The sequence below is a fragment of the Myxine glutinosa genome, chromosome 2 (genome assembly GCF_964187855.1).
Source record: "Myxine glutinosa chromosome 2, kmMyxGlut1.1, whole genome shotgun sequence".
Lineage (NCBI taxonomy): Eukaryota > Metazoa > Chordata > Myxini > Myxiniformes > Myxinidae > Myxine > Myxine glutinosa.
In genome coordinates, this window is record NC_136262.1 from 11,982,962 (window position 1) to 12,008,658 (window position 25,697).

General features: G+C 52.0%; 1 protein-coding gene across 1 annotated transcript in view; it reads right to left on the reverse strand.

The window, feature by feature from the left end:
• LOC137422039 (5-oxoprolinase) overlaps positions 1-25,697 on the reverse strand; it is a 149,360-nt gene that overhangs the window by 108,412 nt on the left and 15,251 nt on the right. Inside the window, exon 5 of the mRNA XM_078772561.1 lies at positions 14,967-15,104. Within this exon, the coding sequence (XP_078628687.1) occupies positions 14,967-15,104 (138 nt within the window). The remainder of the gene's footprint in view (positions 1-14,966; positions 15,105-25,697) is intronic.

A 25,697-nucleotide genomic window follows, 5' to 3' on the forward strand; every position in this document is an offset into this window, starting at 1 on the left:
AAAGAACTGGAAAATGGCCGTGTGCTGTGTGCAGGAAGGGTGTCAGAGTGAATTCCATTCAATGTACAATGTGCGCTGAGTGGGTTCATCAAAAATGTAGTGGTTTGGGAGGGTCATTAACCAGTGTGGCAGCTACAGTCAAGTTTAAGGTGTGCACAGAGGGAGCTGCAGATGGAGGAAATGTTGAGTTGGATCTTGGAGACGGCGTGAAGCTGGAAGGTGTGAAAACATTTTGTTACCTAGGAGACATGCTGAATGGAGAAGGTGGATCAGACTCGGCAACGGTTGCTAGAGTGAAATGTGCATGGAAGAAGTTTCGGGAACTGAGTGGCGTGCTGATGAGGAGGGGAGTGTCGTTGAAGCTGAAGGGAAAGGTGTATGCTGCATGTGTGAGCAGTGTTATGATTTATGGGTAATGAACGTAGAGCAGCAACGAAGGCTGGAAAGGGTGGAAATGCGAATGGTTCGGTGGATGTGCGGAGTATCGTTGAGAGAGAGAGTAAGACAAATGATGAATTGCGAAAGATGATGGGAATAGAGCCTGTGATGGATGCTGTGAAGAGAAACAGTTTGAGATGGTTTGGTCATGTGTTGAGGAAGGATGAAAGTGACTGGTTGAGAAGAGTGATGGAAATGAATGTAGAAGGAAGTAGAGGACGGTGAAGACCGAGAAAGACTTGGCTAAAGATGGTGGAAGAAGAAATGCGGGCAAGGGGGTTAACAAGGAGATGCAGAAAATAGGGCAAAATGGAGAAGATTGTCATGGGGACCGCAAGGCTAACCCCCGCATTGCAGGGAAAATGGCCTTAAAATGCCTGTTGTTTTTTGTTGTTGTATAATAGACTGTCGGGTGAGAATAGGCCCGAGTCGGGTATCCAACAATTAAATTGATATAAAAGTGCGGATGTGTGAGGCCTTTTCAATCAAACCAGTAATTACCTGCTTGAAGGAGGTTGTGTTTTCACCCGTGTCTGTCTGTTTGTGAGGATAGCTCAAAAAGCTAACATATTTGGATGAAATTTGGTGGACAGGTTGGGCGTGTAACAAGGACGAATTGATTCGATTTTGGTGAAGATCTGGACAGAGTAAAAAAGAAATTGAACTGATTCTTTAACATTGAAAGAAAGGGCCAAAAACGATGTGGCATGACATCTGAAAAAGTTTTGGAAGGATAATGACAAAACTCGTTGGATGAGTTGGTTCGGTGACAAGGTGAGACCTTATATAGACAGGTGTGTGCCTTTCCAAATCATGTCCAATCAGTTGAATTTACCACAGGTAGACTCCAAACAAGGTGGAGAAACATCTCAAAGACGATCAAGAGAAATGGGAGGCACCTGAGCTATATTTCAAGTGTCATAGCAAAGGGTATGAATACTTATGTCAATGTGATATTTCAGTTTTTTCTTTTTAATAAATTTGCAAAACTTTCTAAAATCCTGTTTTCTCTCTGTCATTATGGGGTATTGAGTGTAGATTGATGAGGGAAAAAATGAATTTAAACGATTTCAGCATAAGGCTGAAACATAACAAAATGTGAAAAAAGTGAAGGGGTCTGAATACTTTCTGAATGCACTGTATATCTCGGCATTTTCCCGTGTGTGCGTGAATTTTCTCAATTATTGCTGACACCGAGTCTAAAACCATCGATAAAAATGAAATCAGATGGTGAGTTAGAGTGGACATAAAGGCGTGACAGAGTGTTCATGGCCTTTATGTTACAAGCCTTTGAAAATGCATTTCGTTCTAGAAATGGTAACTTTCATCAAATTTTATTCGCGTTCTTTTTCAACCGAGTCTAAAACCATGTTAGCGACTGTGAAAAATGAAATGAGATATCGAATTAGAGTTGAAATAAAACTGTGAGAGAGCAAGACACCGCTGGCCTAACAAAAGAGGCCTCAAAGCAATGCGAGGAAACAACATGGTGGATATTTGTTTTTGAAGCCCTCCCAGACCGGGTCGAGCCACACCCCCGGACAGAATCACCCACGGAGAATATAATGTAGATTGAAATAAAATAATGATTTTAAAGATCGTTTAAAATGTCACCCTGATTAAATGACCTGGATTTTAAACTACCTTTGAATGAATATATATATATATATATATATATATATATATATATATATATATATATATAGTTGCAGTTTTGAGAACCCACACTTGTAAATAAATATAACATCATTAAAGGTTAAAGATAGCACCCCATAGGTAGGCCACAAGCAACACGTTGGCCACCATAGGACGTCAGTTATTTCTTAGTATGTGTTAGATAAGGCCATTTTCCAATAGTTGAATCTGCGTTGTGTCAATCAAATAAGAGTAGGCCCTTTCGTTCATTTTGCAGCCTCCCTCCAAGCGACGCCATTAAGCACGCTCCCCAGTCTGTGCCCCATGGCCCCTCCTAATTTGGTACGCTCCTTGGCCAGCAGCAGCAGCCTTCGCTGCCCTTGAGCGTGAGCTCGCTCAACGCCGCCATAAGCCATGAGGTGAAGCCCGGAAAAAGGGGGCGGAGCGCCAGGGAGGAGGTGTGGCCACGTCACCCAGCCGTCAGGGCGGGGCCGGTAAGCGATAACCAGCCAACCAGGGCTGGAGTGACATCGCCTGACAGGGTGTGGTTGGGGCTGGCGGAGCGTTCGCTGGCTTGACTTCTAAAAGCGCGCGCAAAAGCCCTTTTACAGGACTCTCGCTAAGGACTGTCGTGATTATCAAGGACTCGAGAGTATATGTGCTGATCGTGGTTGAAAGGACTGTACAAAGAGGGCTCGCTGGCATTGGTATTTCAAAGCAGGACATTTGGGAGGGAGCGCTTGGCACGAGTCGTGCGAATAGTACGTACGCCAGTCCACCAGCCTTCCCCCCGTCATTCTAATTGTCCGTTCGCGCTACGTTACAATACGAGCTGCCTGCCGGGTTGTTCGTCTGCTGGACCGGAGCCGGACTGGAGCCTGGACGCGCTGGTGACCTTCCACCCTACCATCTGCAATCCCTGTGTGAGTGTCTGTAAGTGAGACGGGCCCGTTTGTCCAGGGGAATAATTTAAGACCGTAATTAAGGCTGCCCCATGTACTTTTCCTTCCTCTTTCTTTCTTGTACATTCCTTTCGTTTCCTCTTCTTCTTTGTACATTTGTTAATAAATTGCTCTGTTCTTCCTATTTTCCTGGTTTCCTCTCCATCCGATCGCATCAGTCTTTTCTCTAATTGGGTAAGCGTGGCATGATTCGGAACCGCTACATTCGGGTCTAGTCACCTGTTAACAGCTCGGATCGCGGATTGCTATCCGCTCGGCATATCCCATCAATATCCGTGGTTCGAGCGGGAGTTATTCCCTTGCTTTACGGTCGGTGGTAGTAATTAGGTAACAGGACTAAAAATCGACCAACAACCCTATTTACCACCGACCGGAAGGAACGTTATAACTTCCAGGACTCGCGTCGGCCAGATAAAAGGACAAGGGGATTAGCCCCCCCTTGATAAGGGGAGAGCCGACGTCAGAGATCCGTAACAATTGGTGTCTGGGAGTGGGATTTGGACCCGAAGTGCGCCTAGCGCACTCCAAATTACGAGCGGCCGAAATTTTATTTAACATCTAAATTAAATCGTGCCATGGATAGCCAAGGCGATCGGATGCCGGTGGGGGTAAATGAGGAGGTAGAAGAGGAAGGGTTAGAATCAACCCAGGACCCCAGGGAAGAAGTGGGACAATTGGGATAGATGGGAGAGGAAATTAATGAGGAGGCAGTTAATGAGGGTGCGGCAGTAGGGGTTGGAGGCGCAGAAAATGGCGGCGCCTCACACATGGTGGCGATGGCCACGCCCGCTGCGCAAATGGGTTTGGTCGACATGCAACCCTTCATGGCACAATTCATGGCGGAAATACAAAAAAAGAACGACAGTATTTACAAGATGGAAGAACAATTGGAACGAATGGAAAACAGAATGGGGGAGCGAGTGGAAAACCAAATTGGGGGATTGAGTAAGGAGATGGAAAAGAACAGGGAGCAATTGGGAAGCCAAATTGGGGAATTGAGAAATGATATGGGAAACCAAATTGGGGGATTGAAAATTGAGATAGATGCACAGAGTAACCAAATGAAAGATGGGTTAGGTAATTTGGAAAATAGAATGGGGGAGCAATTAGAAAGCAAATTGGGGGATTAGAAAGCAAATTAGGGGGCCAATTGGAGGACGTGGGTGGCCAAATGAAGGACGGGTTAACGGGGTTGGAAAACAGAATGGCCACCCAGGAGAACCAAATGGAAGGAGTGAAGAACGGGTTAACGGGGTTAGAAGACAAGATGGGGGGGGGGGCAATTGAGGGAAATGGGGGATCAATCCGCCCGGGAAATAAAACAAATGGGGGATCAGATAGAGGAGGTAAAGAACGGGCTGGAAGGCAAAATGGACGCCCAAAAGAATGAGTTGGAGCAAATGAGGGCGGCATCTAAAAGAGAAATGGGAGAGATGGGGGAGGATATAAGGCTCGGGGTGAGCGAAGAGGTCACGGGGGTACGCGACGAGGTAAAGCGGGGTGAGGAGCGTGTGGAGAAAGAGGTGAGAAAGAGTACGGCTAGGTTACAGGGGGGTATAGAGGAGTTGACGCGGGAAGTAGAGAAGCTGACAGTGGGACAAAAGGAGTTAGGGGAGCAAGTGAGTAAGAACACGGACGTGATAGGGGGGCTGAAATCTGCCCAAAGGGAAATAAAGAAGGAATTAATAGCAACAAAGAAGGAATGTCAGATGGTACACGAGGGGCTGACAAAGAGGTTGGACGAGGTGGGAGAGACGTTGGGGGCGAGAGAACGAGAAGTTAGGAAGCATATGGAGACGACCAAGGTGGCCTGAGAAGAAGAAATTGTGGGGGCGCACCGGGAAATAGAGGGGGTGAAACAAAAGTTGGAGGAGGTAGAAGAGGGGGTGAGTGAAATTAAAAAGAGACGAAGGGAGACGAAGAATGAAATAAAGGAGGAGGTGATGGAATTGGTACAAGGTCTGTGCTCACATCGTGACGATGTACTTACTAACCAAATAAAGAGTTTGCAGGTGGCGGAGGAGAAGCGAAGAGGAAGAAGCGCCGAGGTGAGTGGCGATATGATCGGAAATGTATATGGTGTGAGGGGAGGTTCAGCGAGCTTGGGGGTTGGTATAGACCCGGGCATTCGTGAGAGGCCAATGGTAAGGTGTGCGACTGGTCCGGAGTGTGTGGAGAGAGAGTGTGCGCAGGGATGTCCGACCATGGGGAGTGTGAGAGGTGTCGGTGAGCCTGGGTGTGCGAGAATGGAGTGGGTAGCGGGTTGCGACGGGGCGACCCAAGTATTGACACCGACAGGGGTAGTCTTTAGAGGGACGGGGGACGCACGCGAGCCTCCCTGGAATAGTGTACTGTGTGGGCCCGAACGGTTCGGCCCCGCGTTAATTCAGCAGGGAGCGACGCACGGGGTCCGGCCTTCGGGCGGCCATAAGGTTCCACTCGCGCCGTATGACGGCAAGAGTGACCTGAGGGCGTACTTGGCGCAGTTTGAACATGTGTGTAGGGGAAACGGCTGGAATCTGGACGAAGGTGGAGTACACCTCGTTGGGGCACTGCGCGGTGCGGCAGCGGAGGTTCTGACGGCCTTACCATCGGGTGCTATCACCTTGCCAGAACTCCGCGCGGCCTTAATTAATCGATTCGGCGTGGAACAGCAGAGCGAGCTTGTTAAAGCTCAGCTGGCGGTGCGAAAACGAAAGCCCCAAGCGACCATCGGGGAGCTTGTATATGACCATTCGCCACGCAGTCGGGATTGCACATGCAGACATGGCGGCGGCCTCCCAGGAAAGCCTGGCGCTGGACCATTTCATCCAGGCCTTCCCGGACCCCGAGCTTCGGCAACAACTCACCATGTGGCGCCCGTGGAATTTGAGCAAGGCGGCCGACGCTGCGGCCCGTTGGGAAGCAGCAAAGCCCCTGGCCCGGGGAAGCGAGCGCCATGCAGTGGCGGTGCACCAGGTAGGGCCCGTGGCTGGTGGCGGCCCCCCGAGGGGACCCGCCCCCGAAAGGGGCCCTGACCTGGAGAGCATGGTCCGAAGGCTGGTGGACCAGCGCCTGGCGGGAGGCTCTGGAGGTGGCCCCCGGTAGACCCCAGACAAATGCCCCAATTAGGACTTTTAGGGGGGGAAATTTGGAATTTCGGAGGCAAGCACCTTACCAGGTGAGGTGCTTTAATTGTAGCCGGCCGGGTCACCGTGCGTGGGAGTGTCGAGCTCCACGCCGGGACGGACCCCGGCAGCCAAGACCATCAACTCCACCTCGAACGGGTCGGGCCAGCCGACCCCAGACACCCCTCCGCCAGGGCCCAGGAAACTAGTAAGTGCCGGACATACAGGGCCATGTTCGGTAGTAGGGGATGGTGAAGCGCCCTCATTGACGTGACAGGTCATCTATTGTGGCAAAATTGGTACTGGTAGTTTGACAATTCGGGGCAAAATTGCCGGCGTGGGGGTAGACGCCGTAATGGACACAGGAGCAAGCGCCACGATCATCAGCCCTGTGATCCTCAATTCGAGTGCAGACGGCTGGGATAAAATCCAGCATCTGGAAAATTCTAGTTTGCAGCTGGCTACCGGGGTAACGGCCCCGATCATCGGGCGTGGTTTTGTAACCCTCAAGTTAGGGTCGGTAAAGAGGGAAATAGACGTTTGGGTGGCGGAGGTGTGCGACCCATGCTTAATAGGGTTGGATTTGTTGACTGCCAGCGGTTGTAAAATCGATTTGTGCCGGGGGACCCTACAAGTGGGAATAGAGGAGCTACCATTGGATGGGGTGAGCCAGGCCGAGAGGACGGAGCTGGAGGCTTCCGAGGTCGTGACCATCCCTCCAAGGGCCGAGGCCATAGTGCCGGCCCGATGGTTAGCTCGCCCAACATGGCAGGAGTCCTGCGGCCTAGTCGAACCGGTGGCAGCGCAGTCCATTCCGGGTTCAATCGTGGGCCGCACCCTCGTAAAAATGGATGGGCCGGTGGTGGCCGTCCGAGTGATTGATATTAGTGCAGAACCACGCACTATAGTAAGGCGCACAAAGATAGCCGGCTGCACCCCAGTTAACAAAGTCGCGCCAGTGAAGGGCGAGAACGTCCAGCCGAGCCGGCCCCAGAGGGAGCCTTCAAAAAGTAGTAGGAATTGGCCCGATCCCATTTGTGAGATGGTAAATCGTAGTAGTGTGGAGTTGGGAGGTACCCAGAGGGAGGCCTTACACAAATTAATTGAATCCCATTTGGATATCTTCTCCTTGTCCTCAGAGGATATTGGACGTATTGGAAGTACGGGATTGATCCACACCGGTTCATCAGATCCACACCGGCGAGGCCCGGCCTATTCGTCAGCCCGCCCGACGGCTCCCTTGGAGCAAGAGGGAGAAAGCTGACGAGCAGGTAGCAAAAATGCTCGATGCAGGTATCATCGAGCCCTCGGGAAGTCCTTGGATGTCACCTGTTGTGCTGGTCAAAAAGAAAGATGGGACCACGCGTTTCTGCGTGGACTATCGCCAGCTGAACAACGTGACACTCAAAGACTCATATCCCCTGCCAAGAATTGATGACACCCTCGATGCAGTTGCGGGCTCAAATTGGTTCTCAACCTTGGACCTCAAGAGTGGGTATTGGCAGGTGGAGATGGACAGGGCATGGAAGGAGAAAACGGCATTTTCCACAGGTAAGGGGCTGTATCAGTTCACTGTGATGCCGTTTGGTTTGTGTAACGTGCCCGCCACCTTTGAACAATTGATGGAGCATGTACTGGGCGGCATGCCATGGCAGTCATGCCTGGTGTACCTGGATGACGTCCTGGTACATGCTAAAACATTCCCCCAAGCAATAGCTAATTTGGACCAGGTGTTTGGGTGCCTCAGATAGGCAGGGTTGAAATTGAGTCCAAGTAAATGCACTTTGTTTGCTGGAGAGGTGGCCTATTTAGGTCACGTTATCGGTCGCGAGAGGGTAAAAACAGACCCAGGCAAAATTACAGCAGTAGAGGAGTGGCCCGCACCACGTACCATCAAGGAGGTGCGGGGATTTTTGGGACGCTGCTCCTACTACCGGCGCTTTGTGGCAAAGTTTGCAGAGTTGGCCCGGCCCCTTCACCGGCTTCCGGAGAAGGGGACGAGATTTAATTGGACAAGGGAGTGCCAAGAGGCCTTCCTAGCATTGAAGGGGTGTTTGACATCCGCACCCGTTCTAGCTTACCCCACTAGTGACGGGACATTTACCCTGGACACGGATGCAAGCCAGGAAGGATTGGGCGCAGTTTTGTCCCAGACACAGGAGGGCGTGGAGAGAGTGATCCCGTATTATAGTCGGGCCATGAGTAGGCCCGAGCGAAATTATTGCGTCACTCGCAAAGAGTTATTGGCTATGCTGGCTGCCATGATCCATTTCCATCCACACTTTCTTGGCTTGCCATGATCCACACATTTCCACACACTCCACACACTGGGACATCCCCCTGACTATCTCCTCTCCTTCTCCCTCCTTTGTGCTTTGAATATTTCCCTATTGATTCTTCTTTTTTTGCAATTGTCTTTATGTTTTGCTATGCGTTATGTTTTGCACTCTGTCAAAGCGTCTTTGGGCTTCCTGAAAAGCGCTATATAAAATAAATGCATTATTATTATTATTATTACTTGTAAGGGCGGAAATTTCTGATTCGAACTGACCATTCCTCCTTGCAATGGCTCTTTCGGTTCAAGGAACCGGAGAGCCAAATTGCAAGGTGGTTGGAAAAGTTGCAGCAGTACGATTTCAGTGTGACCCATAGGGCCGGGAAGGCCCATGGGAATGCTGATGCACTCTCGGCATCCTTGTTTGGGGGAAAACTGTAAATTTTGTGCGAGACACGAGGAGAGGGAACAATTGGCAGACTCCACCTCTACCCTCGTAGTCCGTGCAACCTGGGTGAGAGGGCCAATTTTGCCACTAACTGCAGATGAAGAATTTGGAACTTTGGCTTGGAGCACGGCCCAGCGGGAGGATCCCGTCCTGGGACCGGTGTACGAATGGGTTTGATTGGGACAAAGACCTAATGGGGAAGAGGTCACCCCCCTCGGGGCGCCAACGAAGGCATATTGGGCTCAGTGGCAAACCCTGGAATTGAAAGATAACATCTTGTATCGCAAGTGGGTGGAGGTTCCCTCTGAGAGAACTTCCTGGCTGGTGATAGTCCCAGACAAATTTAAGAACATCATATTACAGCAGGTGCATGGTACCCGCTCCGGCGGCCATTTGGGCAGGACAAAGACAACATCTCGGGTCCGCCGGAGGTTCTATTGGGTGAATATGGGGCGCGACATACAGGACTGGTGTCGGAGATGCGACGCCTGTACTGCTAAAAAGGGACCAGCACGGAGGATGAGGGCCCCCCTTCAATTACACCAGGTGGGGGCCCCCCTTGAGCGGGTGGCTATGGATATTCTAGGACCACTACCCCGCACCCGCCAAGGTAACAAGTACATCCTCGTTTTTCTATTGGACTATTTCACCAAGTGGCCGGAGGCCTATGCCCCCCCCCAACCAAGAAGCCGGGGTGGTGGCACAGGCCTTCGTGGAAGGATTTGTATGTAGGCATGGGATTCCAGAGGAGCTGCACACCGACCAGGGCCGAAATTTTGAAAGTCAATTGCTAAAAGATGTGTGCAGACTCCTGTCAATTCGAAAAACAAGGGCAACGCCCTTAAGACCACAATCTGACGGGATGGTGGAACGGTTCAACCGAACCTTGATCCAACAATTGGCAATGTTTACCACCACCCGTCAGGATGACTGGGACGAACATCTCCCGTATTTGTTAATGGCCTACCGAACCAGCCAGCACGGGGCCACCGCATGCAGTCCAGCGTTGCTCATGTATGGGTGGGAGTTGCGGGCTCCTGCCGACTTGCTATGCGGTCCCGTGCCAGACACCACTGACATACCGCCGAGGGAGGGCTATGTACGTCACCTGGAGGAAGGCATGGAATGGTGGCTCTACCATCCCTCACATCCGTTGGGGCAAAGGAGCAGTAGTTTTATGGGGTTTGGCAGTGTAAGCTCGCCGAGGGCGGGTAAGGATAATCGTTAGGGATCTAGAAAGATGACCATCGGTGACTTGAGATTTAAGTAGTGACATTGTACAAGTAGTGGGGACGTAGAGAGATTAGGTGGATGATAATGACGGTGGGATGTGCTTAGTATAAGGGAAGACGGGGAGCACTCGTATTAGAAGGGAGTAGATAGCTAGATGGTGCTGTGTGTATGAGCTTGAGGTTTAGGCGGAAATGAGGCATTGTGAATGGAAGTCCTTGTAGTGCTGGTGAGCAAATGAGGCAATGCTCGAGAGTGATGTGTGTGTGTGTGTGAAAGTGTATGAGTGGGGTATTGAGGATGTATGTAATTGTGTTGAGTGATTGCCTTGCATAGGGTGCAAGTGAATAAATGGTCTGGAATAAATGGTCTGGAATAAATGATATGGAATGAATGGTGTGGAGTGAGTAGTCTGGAATGAGTGGAGTGGAGTGCATGGTGCGAAAGAGTGAATGGGGGGGAGGATGGACCCCTTCACGAGTACCCGGGGAGGGTAGTTTAAAGTTAGGTAGAGGGAGTAGGAAATTTTGGTTGGATATTGACATCTGTGGTGCGTGTCGTTGCAAAGTAGTGTTTTGTTGGGTGCATAAGTGAAGTGGAATGGCTGGGCATGTGAGCCTGTTAGTGTGTGTGGTTATTGAGCACTCCGCCACTGGTAGTCTGTCGGCCAGGTGAGGCCACAGGTAGGCTCTGGGAGCCAGTTCAGAGTTAGAGTTCAGCGGGGCCCGAGGATCCCAGGAGAGGACCCGGGTAGCCCAATGCCAGAGAGGGCATCGAGGGGGGTAAGCGCCAGGGAGGGCCTTCCCCAGGTAGTTTAGGGTGAGGAGCTAGGCAAGCTCGGGTGGCGACGTTCAGTTGCGGAGGTGCGCAGGTAAGTAGACCTGCTGGGAGAGCCACACCACCCAGCCCCAAAATTGTGCGAGGGCACAGTGAGAAAAATGGCGGGAGTGACCCCAAAATTGGGAGAGCACCACAGTATGGGCAATGGGAATTGGTTGTTAGAACCACATAGAGTAAAGATGGCCAATGGATTGGCAGGGCAAGACCCCGGGTAGTTTAAAAGTGTTGATGTCATTTAGAAGATAGTTCGGAGAAAATCTCTTCGCACCATCCGCATCCACTCACCGAGGTGATAGGACTCCACACCAGATTTTGTAAACGATTTTGGAGAATGAAAGACGCATCATAACGGAGTTTGACATTGTGTGCGATTCCATCCCTTCCTTCTTGGGAGGGATTGGTAACGAATTCGGAATTAGGGGAGATATGGGGGACGAGACAGGAGAGATGGATTTGTAAATTGTGTACATACGGGGAAGGGCAAGGGTAGTGTAGATTGACATGGGGGGTGACAAACTTGTAGGGTCGAGCTTTCTCAGCTCGCTCTCCAGCGCCCCTCATGTCGCATTACTTTGTATGATGTGTACCCTTGCGCCCTTGCCCCCCCCCCCACACTCCCACCCCCCCGCGAACCTCTGCTTTGTCTTCCTTCCCCACTCATGGACCATGGTCTTTTGTGCGAGGGGAGTGTGCAGGTGTCCTGAATTGTGCGGCCGCACTCTTGCTGCCTGCACCTTGCTGCCTGCCTGACCGCTGCCTGCACTGATACACCATATGGACCACACGTTCTGTGGCCTGGCACTGTTGCTGGGACAGGCCATTGCTGCCAGCAGTATCTGGCTTGCGGACCACTGTTTTAAGTGGCATCAATGCCCAGCAGTCGGACCACCTGAGTTGGACCTGCTGGCCATAAATAAAAAAGCGGACGCGGTTTGTGCCCTTTTTTATTAATTAATACATCAAGCAAGAAGATCAAGCCAAGATCCATCGGCCCAGCAGAGAAGCACAAGACGTCATCATTTAATAATTTTTGAAATGTTTTTGTGCATTTTGGTGATGGTGCTTTTTGTGCATATTTTTTTATTTTTGGGTGCATATGGGTGTATGGTGTATCGGTGCAGTGCATTGCGATTGCCATTTCCTCATCAAATTCTCTCTTCTTTTTCCCACAAAAGACAGGTCCTGGGTTATAGTTTTGTAAATAATTAATTAGTGTCTTGTAAATAATGCACCCCACCGGCTTAAATGTTTAGTTTGAAAACCATTCCGTAATTCAGTTAATTGTGGGCGTGAGTCGGTTAGATAGGACACAACGCAGCAGGGGGGACATATCTAGTGTCAAAACTGTCGCACTCAGGGTAGTAGGTTAAAAGTACAGGGAAACTACATCTAAGTGTCACATGTAGATGTAAAAGTAGTCCTGACCCAGGTATTGTTTCGGCTCGGGACGAGTGTTGCGGTTTTGAGAACCCACACTTGTAAATAAATATAACATCATTAAAGGTTAAAGATAGCACCCCATAGGTAGGCCACAAGCAACACGTAGGCCACCATATGACGTCAGTTATTTCTTTGTATGTGTTAGATAAGGCCATTTTCCAATAGTTGAATCTGCGTTGTGTCAATCAAATAAGAGTAGGCCCTTTCGTTCATTTTGCAGCCTCCCTCCAAGCGACGCCATTAAGCGCGCTCCCCAGTCTGTGCCCCATGGCGCCTTCCAATTTGGTACGCTCCTTGGCCAGCAGCAGCAGCCTTCGCTGCCCTTGAGCGTGAGCTCGCTCAACGCCGCCATAAGCCACGAGGTGAAGCCCGGAAAAAGGGGGCGGAGCACCAGGGAGGAGGTGTGGCCACGTCACCCAGCTGTCAGGGCGGGGCCAGTAAGCGATAACCAGCCAACCAGGGCTGGAGTGACATCGCCCGATAGGGCGTGGTTGGGGCTGGCGGAGCGATCGCTGGCTTGACTTATAAAAGCGCGCGCAAAAGCACTTTTACAGGACTCTCGCTAAGGACTGTCGTGATTATCAAGGACTCGAGAGTATATGCGCTGATCGTGGTTGAAAGGACTGTGCAAAGAGGGCTCACTGGCATTGGTATTTCAAAGCAGGACATTTGGGAGGGAGCGCTTGGCACGAGTCGTGCGAATAGTACGTACGCCAGTACACCAGCCTTCCCCCCCCCCCCGTCATTCTAATTGTCCGTTCGCGCTACGTTACAATACGAGCTGCCTGCCGGGTTGTTCATCTGCTGGACCGGAGCCGGACTGGAGCCTGGACGCGCTGGTGACCTTCCACCCTACCATCTGCAATTCCCGTGTGAGTGTCTGTATGTGAGACGGGCCCGTTTGTCCAGGGAATACGTTAAGACCGTAATTAAGGCTGCCCTGTGTACTTTTCCTTCCTCTTTCTTTCTTGTACATTCCTTTCGTTTCCTCTTCTTCTTTGTACATTTGTTAATAAATTGCTCTGTTCTTCCTATTTTCCTGGTTTCCACTCCATCCAATCGCCTCAGTCTTTTCTCGAATTGGGTAAGCGTGGCACGATTCGGAACCGTTACAATCGGGTCTAGTCACCTGTTAACAGCTCGGATCGCGGATTGCTATCCGCTCGGCATATCCCATCAATATCCGTGGTTCGAGCGGGAGTTATTCCCTTGCTTTACGGTCGGTGGTGTTAATTAGGTAATAGGACTAAAAATCGACCAACAACCCTATTTACCACCGACTGGAAGGAACGTTATAACTTCCAGGACTCGTGTCGGCCAGATAAAAGGACAGGGGGATTAACCCCCCCTTGATAAGGGGAGAGCCGATGTCGGAGATCCGTAACAATATATATATAATATATATATATATTCATTCATTCAAAGAAACCTGGTGTTGGCTTAGCGGTTTGGGTGCCAGCTTGGGATCTTAAGATCCTGGGTTCAAATCCCAGTCGATCGCTGCATTAACACCAGGGGGGTTGACTCAGCCTGTCATCCTTCCGAGGTGGGCAAATTGAGTACCAGTTCACTGGTAATTCCCTGTGTGCCGCAAGAGGCAACTAACAGGGTTGGCGGCAGGAAGGGCATCCGACCATAAAACATTGCTTCAAAAAGGGGACCATGGTGCCCAAAAAAGGCCAACCCCTGCTCTGCGGGGAAAAATGGCCTCTAAAGGTGGTTCTTCATTCAAAGGTCGTTTAAAATCCAGAACTTCAGCGCTGTATAAGCAGTGTGCTGTGCAATACATGATTTAACATTTCCAAGTACTGCAAATACTGAAGGGGCTTGAAAGGGTCAGGTCGGCAATTTGCATTCTACAGTGTTAAAGTGTATTATTTAATTGGAATAAAATAAAGATGATAAAGGTTGAATTAAAAATAAATTCCGGAAGTCTACCGCCATTGACGCAGTGTCTACTACACCACCTTATTGAACACGTTAGATTAGTTATTCGTGCTTGGTGTTTGTGGCCTTCACGACATCCTTAAAAACTGAGTTTCCTGTTTGGAATGATTTTCAAATGAATTGGAGTGCCGTGTACTGAGTGTTGCCTGGAATAAAAGATGGTGATTGATCCTCTCTGCATGTCTGCATGTCTGCATCTTTATAACAGACATTAGATGAATGACTGTCAGACAGGCAGACAGAGGAAAATATTATCTCACTCCTCTCTGCGCAGGCATGATCAGGATGAATTCGTAGAGAAATTACTGCTAAACTGTAGGTTAGTTTTCAGATTCATGGTCTGATTAGTGTTCAAAATAGAACATTCAGTTTAAATTAAGTTGTCCGTTGAATGTAAACTGATGTTTGTGGATGTAGACAGACAGACAGAAGTGAACCTGTTGCTTAACCCTGCTCTTCACTTTACATGCGTGGAGTAAAAATGAACACAAATAGAGAATGTAAACTGATACAACATATAAATGTTTATATTGGCTGTTATCCTCGCTTTGTGTTCAGCGGAAGTGTACAGGAAAATGACAAAGGGTAAAGGGGGCCGTGAAGAGAGGATATAAGGACATACACGCACATACACACACATCTACCTGTCGACGAAGGCTTGCTGGAAATCTCCATAACAGCAAGAATCAGGCCCACAAGGGTTGTTCTTGGCGGACACCATGATTGCGCAGTCTGTCCGCTCATAGCGCAGGTTCAAAAATTCTTCAGTAGATATCTGCGACCTGCTCACATATCAAGAAGCATTCTGAGATGCAAATCAGCACTATCTTTTTCAGGATATAAACATCTGTCATATTTGCAAACAAGACAGAGTGGCCTACTTTATCCATCTTGCTCACACCCTGTGCCCTCCAAAAAGTCAAATTATTCCCCACATCCCTTATTTCTCAACGTCTCCCTCTATTTTGTCCTTCAACTCTGCTGGTCGTGTGTTCTCCCTCTCCCCCACCCACTGTCTTTCTTCTGTTCTTTTCGTTCTGTTACGTCCTGATCCTGTGCTCCAGCTCCTCCATGAGCCTCAACTCTGTACAGAAAAAAAACAGCAAATAGAAATGGTGAGAATAACAATTACGATATGGGCCACCTACAACAGGCCACTTTATAACTGCGGATAGTTATGACCGGGTTCCCAGCTATCCCACTTTGATACAACCCCGCTTTGATCGGACACGTGACCCATGATGTCCTTCTTCGTCAATATTTAAAAAATTCTGGCTGCAGACCACAGCACCGATCACTGTGAAATTTTAAACATGCATTCCGCTTGATTAGATCATACTTGTAAAGTTTGACTTCAATAGCTTATGCGGTTTCAGAGAAATATTTATTTATTTATTTTCCGATGATCCACAAATGCTGCCAGAAAATGTGACCTATGTATTATTCGTGAACAGCCTGGTATCCCCAAGGATTGGGGACCATGTGTGTGGTCTCGCCTCGATCTGTCCAGCCGCTCTGGAGAAGTGGATTTTTAAAGGTCTATTCTTAAAAATAAATGGCTGCCAGACCTTGTGACCTATGAGGTTAAAATTACAGAGTATATTCCCCAAGGCTAGCAGATCATGTGCATGAAGTTTCGCATCGATCTGGTCAGCTGTTCTGGAGATTTTAAAATATTTAAAAAAAAAACATTTTTTAAAGATGAAATTTTTTTTTTTTTTGATTTTTTAAGGTTTTATGTTCAATCCAATATGGCTGCCAAACCAAGTGACCTATGACGTCATAAATTTACATTCTCCACTACAATTTTTGTGAAGTCACCCTCACAAATTTTCATACTGATCGGATCAAGCTTTGTACTTGTCGAATTATGACGTCATAATGAAGGCAATGATAACGTCATGATTAACACCACTTATTCCACATAGGAAGTACTTGGCAATGAGCCATGTTTCATTTTTTTTCCATGGAGCGGTTTCGGAGATAGAGATCCAAGGTTTTTTGGGTTTTCAAAGATGGTGTATGTACCATGTGACATATAACATCATAATTATCACTAAAAAAATTCTACATCAGTGGACACATACTGTGGTGAAAATTTCATGTCAACCGGACCGACCAATTGTGGCCGAGAAAATGAATTTGAAAGCTAATAAACCCATGAAAACAAAACGGAAAAATAATAAAAGCAAGTACACCGCACCTGCATTCATTCAAAGTACACCGCACCATTGCCAAATAAATGAATAACATATCATCCAGCTCGCGACATTGCCAGGGCGCCTTCAGCACCAAGCGATGCTGTTGTGCAGCATAAATTAATCAATCGATCAATCAAACAATAAAAAATACCGTTTTTGCCAAGGTAACTGTTCATCATTGTACCCAAATTTCAGCTTCCTAGCTCAAAGGCTGGATGAGATATCGCCGGGACAAACAAACGGAGTGAAAACTGAGTACTGCATTTTGGCGCACGTCATCTCCGGGCACCAAAGGTCTTCGACGCCCGGCGGCGACGTCGTACAGCGCCTTGAGATGGAATAGGGAGGGGCGGTGTACAATAATCTGAACAATTACAGCAGGTATCCCAGCATGGAATGGTTGTAACCCTATTAAATAACTATATAGTGTAGGAGCTGTGCTCCCACGTAATCGGAAGAATGGACGCGACAAAAAGCTGGAATTCGTCCGAGTTTCTTTATTGAAACAAAACAACTCGGGTACTCTTAAAAGCCCGTTTATCGGGCAGCAATATATTGTTACGGTCGCGGTTAAAGATGTTATATTTGCCGAGCGGAGGCTCCGCGACCGAACAGTTATTCCCCGACTAACTCCCGATACAACCCAAACGTTGGCCGTATCGCACCGCAGCTGCTCAATCTGGAAAACTCTAAAGCGACCGAATGCAAAGAGGAAGAAGACGTACAGAAGAGTAACTGGGTTTATTATTTACACATATAAGCAAGAAGAAAGCAGTCACGTTTATTTACAGGGACATGAGACGCAGGTGACACAGTGAAATCTTTAGCTTATACAAGCTTAATTTATTCCCAGGGACAAGACAAAAGACAGACTACGAACACACTTACACGGGGAATGATGATAGGGATGGCAGGTGGATGGCTGGCGGGATAGGGAGGTCCAACTGGTCCTGCAGCATGATCGGCTCGTTGGGCAGCCGCCGTTCCTTCGCGGCCCTGCTCCAAACTGCCGTCCAGGCCTCACGCTGCTGTGGCTGCAGTTTCGGTGGCTCGAGCTGCTGTAGATGCAGTTTCGGTGGCTCCAGCTGCTGTAGATGCAGTTTCGGTGGCTCCAGCTGCTGTAGATGCAGTTTCGGTGGCTCAAGCACACAGCTCAGCTCTGACGCCCCAGCTCTTGTCTCCTCCCTCCTTGTCTCAACTGCTGGACTTCTCTCTTGGACTCAACTTGGGAACGCCCCGCCGGCGGGTTATATAGGCCCCGCCCCTCAACCTTTTCGAACCTCCCCCAAACGTTCTCTCTCCGCCCTCTCAAGCCAAACCCCTTGTTCATGGTTGGCTCACTCCTCCCCTCCCTGACGAGGTGGGGACCCGCCTTTCTTCACCAACCCTGCCTCGTGGTCAATGGCGGCAATTGGAGGGGATGTAATTGGCAATGGCGATCGAGGCCTGGCAATGACGAAAGGGGAAATGGAGGTTTTGGGAATGGGAATGAAGGGAATCTATCTCTTTCACTGGTGCAATGGAGTATTTCAATTAATGGGAGACACAGCCTTACCCTAAAACACATAATAAGATATAACTATCGAACAGGGGTATTCTATGATTGGCTGACGTGTATGCTTTTGGACTAATTATGGGACACCCTTTTTACCTTTATACAACTCTGGAGGCAGGAGGGGCCATATCCAACAATGTTCATCACCATCTCCAATATAATACAACACAATCAAAAAAAATGCAATCCTCATATCCGCAACAATATATACACACATTATCCCGGAGCGTTTGCCCGGGAAAGGCGAGAGGGGGCGTGGCCGGGCGTCCCAGACGCGGCCTGGCAAGTCGAGCGGGCATGGCCAGGCGTGCCCGGGCATGCCCGGGCGTCCCGGACGAGGCCTAGCAAGTTGAGAGCGGGCCTGCCCGGGCGTCCTGGACGAGCCCGTCATGGTGATCGCTCCGCGTCCTTGGTAGGTGCAAGGCGATTGTGTAAACCCAGCAGTAGCCGCTACACACGTCCCCCCAGAATCGACTTGCACCGGCAGGGTCAATTTAAGGGGGGTCCTGATGACCCGGCCGAAGCGACCCCTGGCGGGTCGTGGGGGGGGGGGGGGTCCGGTGTGGTGGTGGGCGGTCGAGTGGGGGGCACCGTGGACGGGGGGCGGCCTCACCGCGGCGGAAGGGCCAACCGTGGCGGTTGGTCGATGTCCACGTGCGCCGGCTTGAGGCGGTCCACCGCAATCCGGTCCGACCTGCCGCCGATGTCGATGACGAACGACTTGTCGTCCTGTCGCAGGACCCGGATGGGCCCGTCGTACGGTGGCCGTAGTGGCCACCGATGTGCGTCATGACGCACAAAAACGTACTCCGCTGTGCGAAGCGCTGGGGGGGATGTAGGACTGGGGGTCACCGTGGTGGGACGTTGGCACGGGGGCAAACCGTCGGGCGGCCTCCTGGAGGTCCGAGCGCTGGTGAGCTGCGGACCAGGGACTGGTAGCGTCGGGCACGAATTCACCCGGGACGCGTAGCGCCTGGCCGTAGACAGGCTCGGCGGTGGATGCCCGGAGGTCCTCCTTGGGGGCCGTGCGGAGGCCCAAAAGGACCCACGGCAGCCGGTCGGCCCAACCGCCGTCCTGAAGGCCGGCCATGAGCGCGGCCTTCATGGAGCGGTGGAATCGCTCGCACAACCCGTTGACTTGGGGGTGGTAGGCCGTAGTACGGTGGAGCTTGACCCCCAGGTTGCGGGCGACCGCGCCCCACAGCTCGGAGGTGAACTGCGGTCCGCGGTCTGACGAGATGTCCGCCAGTGCGCCGAAGCGGGTGACCCAGGTGGCGATGAAAGCCTGCGCCACGTCGGCGGTGGAGGCGAGGGGAACGGCCTCCGGCCACCTGGTGGTCCTGTCCACCATGGTGAGCAGGTGTGTGAACCCCGTGATGGGGGGAGGGGGCCCACCAGGTCCACGTTGACGTGGTCAAAACGTCGTTCGGGCACGGTGAAAGGTGCCAGCGGGGCCTGGGTGTGTCGGTGGACCTTCGCCTGTTGGCAGGCTGTGCAGGTGCTGGTCCAATCGCGGACGCCCCCGTCGAAGGCCGTGCCAGACGAATCGCGCCGACACCAGCTTCTGGGAAGCTTTCCGGCCCGGGTGGGAAAGGCCGTGGAGGGAGGCGAAGATGCGGCGTTGCCAGGTAACGGGCACGATGGGGCGAGGCTGGCCTTGGGAGACGTCGCAGAGCAGGACAGTGTCCGCGAAGGGGATGTCGGCCAGGCGGAGGCCCGTGTCCGCCGCCCGGAGGGCTTGCACCGTGGTGTCGGTGGTTTGGTCCGCCGCCATAAGCGCGAAGTCCACGCCGAGGTGGACCGCGTTCGCGCTGGCCCGAGAAAGACAGTCGACCACGGCGTTGTCTTTGCCGGCGACGTGCCGGATGTCCGTGGTAAACTCCGACACGGCGGAGAGGTGGCGCTGTTGGTGGGCCGACCACGGCTCCGTGACCTTGGCCATTGCGTAAACCAACGGCTTGTGGTCGACGAACGCCGTGAAGGGTCGGCCCTCCAGGAGGTGGCGGAAATGGCGAATGGCCAGGTGTAGACCGAGGAGCTCACGGTCAAACGTGCTATATTTGAGATCGTTCGGCCGGAGCTGCCGGCTGAAAAAATGCGAGTGGATGCCAAACCCCGTTCACCCATTGCTCATGTACGGCGCCCACCGCGTAGTCGGAGGCGTCCGTGGTGAGGGCGATGGGAGCGTTGAGCACCGGGTGAGCGAGCAGTGTTGCGTCGGCGAGGGCCCGCTTTGAGCTTTTGAAGGCCGCGTCCATTGCTGCGGACCAGACGATGTCGTGCTTGGCCGGCTTGCCCCGGAGGGCTTCGTCGAGGGGCCGCATGAGTTGAGCAGCGCGGGGCACGAAGCAGTGATAGAAATTCACCATTCCCAGGAATTCCTGCAGGGCCTTTATGGAGCGGGGACGCGGAAACGTGGTGATTGCCTCGACCTTGGTTGGCAGCGGCACGGCCCCGTTCTTGGTGATGTGGTGGCCCAAAGAATCAACGGCCATCGTGCCGAAGTGGCATTTGGCCGGGTTGACGATGAGGCCGTGCTCGCTGAGGCGCCCGAACAGTGTTCGGAGGTGGAGGAGGTGCTCGGCCCGGGACGTGCTGGCGACGAGGATGTCGTCCAGGTAAACGAAGAGGAACGGCAGGTCACGCAGCACGCCGTCCATCAAGCGCTGGAACGCCTGAGCCACGTTCTTGAGGCCAAACGGCATCCGCAGGAATTCGAATAAGCCGAACGGCGTGATGACGGCCGTTTTAGGGACGTCGGCCGCCATGACAGGTACCTGGTGATATCCCCGTACGAGATCGATTTTTGAAAAAATGACCCGTCCTGCCAGACGGGCGGAGAAGTCTTGGATGTGCGGGATCGGATACCTGTCGGGGGTGGTAGCGTCGTTAAGGTGGCGGTAGTCGCCACATGGGCGCCAGCCGCCCCCTGGTTTTGGGACGATGTGTAGTGGCGAAGCCCACGCGCTATCGGAGCGCCGCACGATGCCGAGGTGTTCCAAAGCGTCGAACTCGGCTTTGGCCACGGCGAGCTTGGCTGGGTCGAGGCGGCGGGCTCTGGCGTAGACCGGCGGGCCCGTGGTTGGTATGTGGTGCTCGATCCCATGTCGTACTGCGACGGCCGAAAACGTCGGCCGCGTGAGGGCCGGGAACTCCGTGAGCAGGCGAGCAAACTCGTTCGCCGCCGGGAGGGCGCATGCCAGCTCGGTCGGAGCAGAGCTGCTCAATGTGCATACCAGGGAGCTGAAGGTCTCGGCGTTGATGAGGCGACGCCGTTGGACGTCCACCAGCAGTCCGTGTGCGCAGAGGAAGTCAGCGCCTAGCAGAGCCATGGGCACGCTTGCGGTTACAAAAGTCCAATTAAAGCGTTGGCCGCCGAAGCAGAGGGTGACGTTGCGCGGGCCGAAGGTGCGGATGGCCGATCCGTTGGCCGCAACCAAGGAGGGGCCGCAAACCGCGGACTGCCTGTCCTGATCGGAGGCGGGTATGACACTCAGTTGGGCGCCGGTGTCGCACAGGAAGCGCCGTCCGGACGCTTTGTCCATGATGAAAAGTAAGTTGCCCGTGTGGCCGGCGCTCATGGCTGGTAATGAATGCCGGCCCGGCCGTTTCCCGGCCTGCCGAAGGTGCAAGGGGGTCGGCATGTCTGGGCCTTCTGTCCGAACCTGGCATGATAGTAACACCACGCTTGGTCAGGTGGAGGCCCCGGTCGTCGTGCTGGAGGTGGTCGGCTCGGCGTAGCGGCCGCCAATTGCGTCGGCAGTTCGGTCGTCGACCGTGCCGGGTGCTCGGGCACCATGGGCGTTGCGTCGGATGGCAGTGGGCCCCAGGTCGCTGCTGCAATGCGTTGGCCTGCCGCGGAGATCTTGTCGGCTTCCCTGGCGAGGGCGCGAGGATCCGTGATCGTCGTGCTCGCCAGGGCGAGGCGTACCGGGCTAGGCAGCTGACGGAGGAACAGCTCCCGGAACAGGAATGCCGGAGAGTGCTCGCCGAGCAGCGAAAGCATGCAGTCCATTCGCTCGGACAGGCACGTGTCGCCGAGCTCGGGCAGGTCGAGCAGGCGCCGTGCGCGTTCCACCGATGAGAGGGCGAAAGCGTCGAGGAGGAGCTTTTTAATCGCGCCGTATTTGTCAGCGGCTGGCGGGCTCTCGAGGAGGCTCAGGGCACGGGCCGCGGTGGCTGAGCCGAGCGCTGCTACCACATGGTGGAAGCGAGTGTCGTCGGCCGTGATGCCTCGCAGGGCGAACAGGGAGTCCGCCTGGGCGAACCAAACCGCCGCGTGAGCCTCCCAGAAGGTAGGCAGTTTGAGGGCAACTGCCGTGTCCATGTCGGTAGGTCACCAATGTAGGAGCTGTGCTCCCACGTAATCGGAAGAATGGACGCGACAAAAAGCTGGAATTCGTCCGAGTTTCTTTATTGAATCAAAACAACTCGGGTACTCTGAAAAGCCCGTTTATCGGGCAGCAATATATATACACACATTATCCCAGAGCGTTTGCCCGGGAAAGGCGAGAGGGGGCGTGGCCGGGCGTCCCGGACGCGGCCTGGCAAGTCGAGGGCGGGCATGCCCGGGCGTCCCGGACGAGGCCTGGCAAGTTGAGAGCGGGCCTGCCCGGGCGTCCTGGACGAGCCCGGCATGGTGATCGCTCCGCGTCCTTGGTAGGTGCAAGGCGAATGTGTAAACCCAGCGGTAGCTGCTACAATAGAGCATTTAGAGATTGTAGACCCTCGCCGGGGTCTCGGATTCTAATTGTACATCTATATATATAAAGCAGTAAAGTATGTTTGTTTGTTTGTCCTCTTATAGCTCGAGAACTACTCATCGCAGAGAAAAACCAAAGGCATATTCGGAATCAGTACGTCTCAGAGCAACTACAGCACACCTTAAATTTTAAAAAACTTCGGGTTTTAAAATTAGCGCATTAGCGCATAAGCGCTAGCAGAAGAGGGAGGGAATCGAAACATGGGCCACTGTATGTTTGTTTAATACGTACGCGCTTTGATGGGCGGGGCGTATGGCGTTCATGAAATGGTCGAATGCGGAAGTGCTTGAAGCCGTTGCGAGCGACTCGCACGATCTCTTGTCATGGTCCACAAGATTATCACAGAGACGTGCAGCTTCCAGCATTACGAGATATGATCGAGACCTAACTTTCGAGACCGGTCCCAGCCTTCTAGGCCCCGTGGTTGGTTCAGACGACCCCGACAAAGGACGTGTTGGATTTTATCGCGAGCCGATTCGAGCGCCGACGTGCCGGCGAACACAACCAGTCATATCTTTTTAACGCGTGGTTCGATTTTTACAAAATAAACATTTTCCTGAAGGGCTGAACCGTGCGCTCACAACGATACCGAGTTTGACCCTGGGAGAGCCGTTTTGCGCCGGCAAAGGCGCCTTGTTTTCCGTGATGACCATGTCATGCTGCATAGATTACCATAAATTATAATATACTAGGGCATGCCCGTACGTGGGTGCCCGTTCCTTGCCAAAAAAAAAAAAAAACGCTACCCGTACGCTCTACCCCGCCCGTACGCCCGTACGCCCGTAAACAAAAAAAAACAACGCTCTTCGCTTCCGCCCTTCGCTCTGACTGAATTGGGAGAAATAATGCGCATAAGAAATCGAGAAATTATTATTTTCTCCGGAAGAAATCGAATTACGAACCGTAATGGCGCACGCGCTCGGCTCGGCTCGCTCTCACATCGGCCACGCCTACGCAACAACGCGTTCTGTGATTGGCTGCCGGAAGTGCAGTCTTCACTGTCCGGAAGGTCGCATATCGCAGTTACGATGAATCGCAAATTAGTTTTAATTAGTTTTAAAACATAGTTGAACGCCAACATAGTTTGCCAACGTGAAATAAATGAATACGCTCTCAAATGTGCCGTCCGAGGCAGAGTCTGATCGCCACGTTCGGCACACGTGATAGCTCGCTGCTCTCTGATTGGTTGAATCGTTTTTTGGACATAGCTCGGTAACTACTTCTCCGATTAATATGAAACCTTGAAAAGGCACATCCTCGGGTCCCCAGCAATATACCTGGCAAGTTTAAAGTATATCGGACCGGTAGTTGTCGAGAAACAGCGGTCACAGACAAACAGACATACATACATACATACATACATACATACATACATACATACACACAGAGATTACTGGAATTATAGATAGATTACCGTGAACTGGTACTCAATTTGCCGACCTCGGTAGGATGACAGGGCTGAGGTCAACCCCCCTGGTGTTAAGGGGAGGGAGGAGGGGAGGGGGAGGGGGGAGGGGGGAGGGGCTGAGGGGGGAGGGGGGAAAGGGGGAGGGGGGAAAGGGGGGAGGAGGGAAGAGGGAGTAGGGGGAGGGGGGGCCGGGGAGGTGAAGGGGGGAGGGGGGGGAGGGGGGAGGTGAAGGGGGAGGGGGAAGGGGGGGGAGGGGGAGGAAGGGGGGAGGGGAAGGTGGAGGGGGGAGGGGGGAAGGGGGAGGGGGAGGGGGAAGGGGGAGGGGGGGGGAGGGGCCTCTTCTCCCCCAGGGCACCCCCACAACCCTCCCCCCCCTCCCCCCTTCCCCTCCCCCCCTCCCCCTCCCCCTGTTCCCCTCCCCTCCTCTTCCCCCTCCCCTCCTCCTCCCCCGCCCAGCAATGCCGGGTACTTCTGCTAGTACTTTATAGAGGTACTCAGTTGACAAAAAAATAGAATGTGTAATTCTGGCTACCACCAGGTGGCGTTTGTGGCCTTGGTTGGCACATTGTGTAAATATGACAAACCGACAAACAAGTGGACCCAAATACAATACCCTCTCCTCTGGTGTGGGTAATAATACAGGAATGATAAAAACAATACACATAAAACCACAAGGTCAGTTCATACAAACTAACGAAGAGTGCATTCCTCCGCCTGGCGAACAATCTATGTTTTTGTATCCCACAGATAGGCTGTACCTGCATCTGTACATTGATCAAAATCGAATGGGCCTGTTCTTGTCACCTAACCAACTCATCCACCAAGTTTCGTCATAATCCGAACAAATTACAAATTATAATCTTCGTCGAATGTCAGCACCTGGCCAGCCGATTCGTGGAAGACTTGGGCTCAGCTTCCCCCAGCCAACCCGACAATAACGTGTGAATAATTGTGACCGTTAAAGAGGAATAACAATGATATTAACAGACCACCATCCGCTTGGTGTGCACGTACATACACATGATCCCCATCCCACCTCCACCCTCATCCCCTTCTCTGCCCTCTTACCCCCTCCCCCAACCCCCGTTAACCCTTCCCCCCTCCCCCACCCTAGTCGCTCCCGTAGTCGAGTGTTTCTAATATAACAAATTTTCATGATAACAACCTAACTATGGAATTAATGAACTCATTAAATGAAAACTCTCATGCATTCTCCTCGTGCATTTGCATGAACAAGATGATGATGTTGTGCATCTCCTTGATGATGATGTTGTCATACACTCACACAGTCAACAAGATGAATATTTTAAAGGCCCTTTTTCAGTGGCTTTTATAGTTGTATTTTCTTTTGGCAAGCATGCCATGTGCCATGTGAAAATGCACGCCATGTGAAAGCGAACATGGGAGTGTAATGCCAACAGGATGGGCCAAATGGTTGTATCTTATTG